General features: G+C 40.1%; 1 protein-coding gene across 1 annotated transcript; it reads right to left on the bottom strand.

The window, feature by feature from the left end:
• Positions 1–2,841: 2,841 nt before the first annotated feature.
• On the bottom strand, positions 2,842–3,771 carry LOC128561888 (olfactory receptor 8S1-like). The gene has a single exon (XM_053556575.1). It carries the CDS (start codon positions 3,769–3,771, stop codon positions 2,842–2,844), a length of 930 nt encoding a protein of 309 aa, XP_053412550.1.
• Between the last annotated feature and the right edge of the window lie 2,368 nt (positions 3,772–6,139).

The raw sequence follows: 6,139 nt of genomic DNA, 5'->3' as shown, positions 1-6,139 counted from the left end.
ATAAGATTCTCTCAATTGATGCAGAAAAAGCTTTTGATAATATACAGCATCCCTTCATGATCAGAACCCTTAAGAAAATTGGTATAGAAGGGACAGAACTGATAGAGGCCATCTACAGCAAACCCACAGCCAATATCATATTGAATGGAGTTAAATTGAAATAATTTCCACTCAGATCAGGAACCAGACAAGGCTGCCCATTGTCTTCATTGCTCTTTAACATTGTAATGGAAGTTTTAGCCACTGCAATAAGGGAAGAAAAGGCAATCAAGGGTATCCATACAGGGTCAGAAGAGATCAAACTTTTGTTCTTCGCAGATGATATGACTGTATATCTGGAAAGCACCAGGGATTCTACTACAAAACTCTCAGAAGTGATCAAAGAATACAGCAGCATCTCAGATTACAAAATCAACATTCCTAAATCTGTAGCCTTTATATATAACAACAATAGTCAACCTGAAAAAACAGTTAAGGACTCTATTCCATTCACAGTAGTGCCAAAGAAGATGAAATATTTGGGAGTTTATCTAACAAGGGACATGAAAGATCTCTATAAAAAGAACTATGAAACTCTAAGAAAAGAAATAGCTGAAAATGTTAACAAATGGAAAAACATACCATGCTCATGGCTGGGAATAATCAACATTGTTAAAATGTCCATATTACCCAAAGCAATATACAATTTTAATGAAATCCCTATTAAAGCTGCACTGTCATACTTTAAAGATCTTGAAAAGATAATACTTCGTTTTATATGGAATCAGAAAAAAAACTCAAATAGCCAAGACATTACTCAGAAATAAAGACAAAGCAGGAGGAATCACGCTACCAGACCTCAGACTATACTATAAATCGATAGTGATCAAAACAGCATGGTACTGGCACAAAAACAGAGAAGTAGATGTCTGGAACAGAATAGAGAACCAAGGGATGAATCCAGCTACTTACCGTTATTTGATCTTTGTCAAGCCAATTAAAAACATTCAGTGGGGAAAAGATTTCCTATTTAACAAATGGTGCTGGGTGAACTGGCTGGCGACCTGTAGAAGACTGAAAGTGCACCCACAACTTTCACCATTAAGTAAGATAGACTCTTACTGGATTAAAGATTTAAACTTAAGACATGAAACTATAAAAATACTAGAAGAAAGTGCAGGGAAAACTCTTGAAGAATTCTGTCTAGGCAAGTATTTTATGAGGAGGACCCCCCTGGGCAATTGAAACAGCTTCAAAAATACACTACTGGGACTTGATCAAACTAAAAATCTTCTGCACAGCCAAGAATACAGTAAGTAAAGCAAGCAGACAGCCCTCAGAATGGGAGAAGATGTTTGCAGGTTATGTCTCCGACAAAGGTTTAATAACCAGAATCCACAGAGATTCAAATGTATAAGCAAGAAAAGAACAAGTGATCCCATCGCAGGCTGGGCAAGGGACTTGAAGAGAAACTTCTCTGAAGAAGACAGGCACATGGCCTACAGACATATGAAAAAATGCTCATCATCCTTAATCATCAGAGAAATTCAAATCAAAACTACTTTGAGATATCATCTAGGGCGGCGCCTATGGCTCAAGGAGTAGGGCGCCGGTCCCATATGCCGGAGGTGGCGGGTTCTAACCCAGCCCCGGCCAAAAACCAAAAATAAATAAATAAACATAACCAAAAAAAAAAAAAAAGAAAAAGAGATATCATCTAACTCCAGTAAGATTACCCCATATCACAAAATCCCAACACCAGAGATGTTGGCGTGGATGTGGAGAAAAGGGAATACTTCTACACTGCTGGTGGGAATGCAAATTAATACTTTTTTTTTTTTTTGGAAAGATGTTTGGAGAACACTTAGAGATCTAAAAATAGATCTGCCATTGAATCCTATAATTCCTCTACTAGGGGTATACCCAGAAGACCAAAAATCACATTATAACAAAGATATTTGTACCAGAATGTTTATTGCAGCCCAATTCATAATTGCTAAGTCATGGAAAAAGCCCAAGTGCCCATCGATCCATGAATGGATTAATAAATTGTGGTATATGTACATCATGGAATATTATGCAGCCTTAAAGAAAGATGGAGACTTTACCTCTTTCATGTTTACATGGATGGAGCTGGAACATATTCTTCTTAGTAAAGTATCTCAAGAATGGAAGAAAAAGTATCCAATGTACTCAGCCCTACTATGAAACTAATTTATGGCTTTCATATGAAAGCTATAACCCAGTCATAACCTAAGAATATGGTGAAGGGGGAGAGGGAAGGAGGGAGTAGGGAGGATGGATGGAGGGGGGTGATTGGTGAGATTACACCTACAGAGCATCTTACAAGGGTACATGTGAAACTTAGTAGATGTAGAATATAAATGTCTTAACACAATAACTAAGAAAATGCCAAGAAGGCTATGTTAACCAGTGTGATGAAAATATGTCAAATGGTCTATAAAACCAGTGTATGGTGCCCCATGATCGCATTAATGTACACAGCTATGATTTAATTATAAAAAATAAAATAAAAATTAAAAAAAAGTAGAAGTGTGAAAGGGTAATAAGCAACTAATAGCATAGTGTTCATGTAGAGATGAAAAATAAATCAAGAATTTTATAAAATGATCCCCTGGGAAACAGGGTTATTTGATTCACTCTTCCTTCTCCAAATAAGGCTGAACCTCAATCATCCTAGTTATCCTCTGTCCTCTTTACAAGCATTTCCAAGGGCGTATAAGCCATCATCTTCCCTGTGGCAACTCACAGCATAGGCAATCAAGAATTTTTCCTTAAAGTCCATTGTCTGATCATGTAGCACAACACTTCAGTTTCCTTTGCATCTTGACTTTGTGTCTGCTACGTGAGAGGATGAAAATATTTTCTGAACATTCTTCCCATCTCTGCCTTCACCTCCTTGTTCTTCAGGCTGTAGATGAGGGGGTTCAGCATGGGTACAATCACACTGTACTGCAAGGAGAATATCATTTCCAAAGGGGAACCTGAACGTGGCAAAAGATAGCTGATAAAACCTGAGCCATAGAACAAACTCACACAAATGAGATGGGAGGAGCAGGTGGAAAAGGCCTTGCTTCTGCTTGAGGTGGAGCTAATGCTCAGGATGGTGGAGACAATACAGGCATAAGAGGAAAGAATTATAATGAAGGTTCCAAAGGAATGCAAGACAGAGGAGCAGATGAGGAGTGTGAAGTTGAGAGAGGTATCAGAGCAAGACAGAGGGAATAGAGAAGACAGCTCACAGCTAAAGTGCACAATAGTTTGGGCCTTGCAGAAGTCTAAGTTGACAGCCATGAGGATATTAATGAGAGCATCAACAAAGCCCAGGCCCCAGGAGCCCCACACTAGCCCAACACAGAGCTGGTTACTCATCACCTGGCCATAGAGCAGAGGGGAGCTGATGGCAACATAGCGGTCATAGGCCATCACAGCCAGCAGGCAGGCCTCAGTGCCACCAGTGGCAAACACAAAGAAGGCCTGAACCAAGCAGCTCTCTACAGAGATGGTCTTGCTTTCAGAAAGTACATTCTCCAATATCTTGGGAGTTGTCACAGACGAGTGGCAGAGGTCCAGGAAGGACAGTTGTCTCAAGAAGAAGTACATGGGTGTGTGGAGGGGAGAATCAGCCCTAATTACCAGCAGCATCAAAGAATTCCCCATCAGCGTGAGGAGGTAAATCAGAAGGAACAGCACAAAGAGTATAGCCTGAATGTAGGGGTCAGAAGACAGTCCAAGAAGAACAAACTCACTGATAGCGCTGTAGTTCTCCATTGCCATATACAGAAGGGTTCTTTCTGGAATATAAGAAACAAGTTCCACAAAACTCCTTTAATGCCCGTTAGTTACTCTAGCCCCTAGATCTTCTTCTCTGAAATGTCTTTTCATTACTTCCTCCAAATCTATGTTCAGATATTTAAAAGCCAGCTTCCTGTTACCATTTTATCATTGATATTCTAATTTTTATCATTGATATAGTAATTTAACTATTACTATCTTTTATTTTTATATTATTATTTTTTTTTTTTTTAGAGACAGAGTCTCACTTTGTCACCCTGGGTAGAGTGCCATGGGGTCACAGCACACAGCAACCTCCAAATCCTAGGCTTAGGCGATTCTCTTGCCTCAGCCTCCCAAGTAGCTGGGACTACAGGTACCCATCACCCTGTATTTTGTTGCAATTTGACCGGGGCTGGGTTCAAACCCGCCAACCTCGGTATATGGGGCTGGCGCCCTACCTACTGAGCCACAGGCACCGCCCAACTATTACTATCTTTTATTATAACCTTTTTTTACATTATCTTTCTGCTGTTGGGAGTGAGTGGTGTGAAGAGCTTTTGTGATGAGAAAAAGAGAGAGGAGATTTTTAAAGGTGAATTACTTAAAAATGAGGAAAGGATTAAATGAAAATAAAAAGGATTTAGGTAGGAGCAGGGGCATTATTTTTTCTGTGCAGGATGAAACGTCAGGATGGTTGGACCAGGTACAAGAATTTAAGTAAGTTTCTATTTAATAACTTCCATTTTTTTCAGTAAGTGTAAGTGAGATCATTGGTTGTGCATGAGTGTATGAAAGCTTGCCCATGTGACCTCAAGGAAGTATAAATGCATTGATGATGATAAAATTAAGTGTACAATCATGGGAACAGAGGCCAAGGTAAAGTATACAAAAGTAGTAGAGGGTAGGGAAAAAAATAGAGCCTGAAAAATTTTAGAGATCGTGAGGAATTACATTGTTTTGCATATTTCTTGTTCAAACTTACTCCATTTTCTTTAAAGGCATCATATTAGCATTTGATTTGTAAATATATCCATATAATAATAATGAATTTTTTTAAACCAGCACCCTAGGTCATAATATTTAGTGATATTTTAGGTGGGCCTTTCTGGGCAATTCTCTGCCTATGCCATGGTCATGAGAAGCTGTTCTCTATTAAAGGACAATGCTCTGGTTAGAAACACCATGCCCTGAAATAAGTCCTACATATCCAATAATATATGTACTCATCATTCTTTAATAAGCCATTATGCCAGGTTTTAAGGCTCCATATGTTCCCTGAACTACCTTCTCACAGTTTATAACTTGTTCATGTTTTCCCATACTGGCCTGATATTCTAGATTTCATCTGAGTCTCAAGTCCACTGCTCAATACTCTTGCCTCCATGCCATTCTAATTCCACACTAATTCATTTAGTTCACCTATGACAGTTCATAAATCTCCCCTATTGCTGGTTGACTGAAGACCTGAGTTTCCAGTCCTGGTGGGGAACAAAATTCAGTTACCTGAAAGCTCAGCTAGTAGTACACAGGGTCATGGCAACAACATTTTCAGATCCAGGAAGCAACAAAATTCCTGAGCATGTAAGGTCAACCTTGAGAATACTGCTTTAGGAGAAAAGTAGAAAGTTATGTTGAAAGTTAACATTATGATGGATTCAACACTAATAATGTAAAATGGTAAATTGTAGACAATATCTGGGCATTTATTTCATTTTGGGGGGACAGGATAGGGAAGATCATTGTTTTGAATTGTCCCTCTTTCACAATTTAGCCACATTGTGCACCGAGGCTCCAAGTGCTCATCCTGAGATCACCCCAGAGCAGAGCAGTACAGAACGGAGCCCAAGGATTTCCAGCGGCCATGGGGGAGGCCTGTGTTGTGTGATTTCAGAGCCAGCACATCGAAAATATCCCCTTCCTTTGGCTTCTCCAAATAGAGCCCACTGTCTGGCTCTCGAGATCCTGTAGACTGTAGACCAACCTTGCACAAAGCAAAACTTTGCACAGAAACTACTGTGCAACCAAAGTCAATGCTGGTGGTAGATTTCCACAGCTGGTTTCTTCTTTAAGGTTACTTAGAGGTTCTCGGTTGGGGGGGAGAGGGGGAAGCGTTTCAAAAATAAAATTTAAACTTACCAGCTCGGCGCCTGTAGCACAGAGGTTACCACACCAGCCACATACACCGAGAGTGACGTTAGAACCCGGCCCAGGCCAGCAAAACCACAATGACAACTGCAACAAAAAATAGCCGGGTGTTGTGGCGGGCGCCTGTAGTCCCAGCTACTTAGTTGGGACTACTTCGTTGGGAGGCCGAGGCAAGAGAATCGCTTAAGTCCAGGAGTTTGAGGTTGCTGTGAGATGT

The sequence above is a fragment of the Nycticebus coucang genome, chromosome 12 (genome assembly GCF_027406575.1).
Source record: "Nycticebus coucang isolate mNycCou1 chromosome 12, mNycCou1.pri, whole genome shotgun sequence".
Lineage (NCBI taxonomy): Eukaryota > Metazoa > Chordata > Mammalia > Primates > Lorisidae > Nycticebus > Nycticebus coucang.
This window is presented reverse-complemented; position numbering and strand designations above follow the sequence as displayed.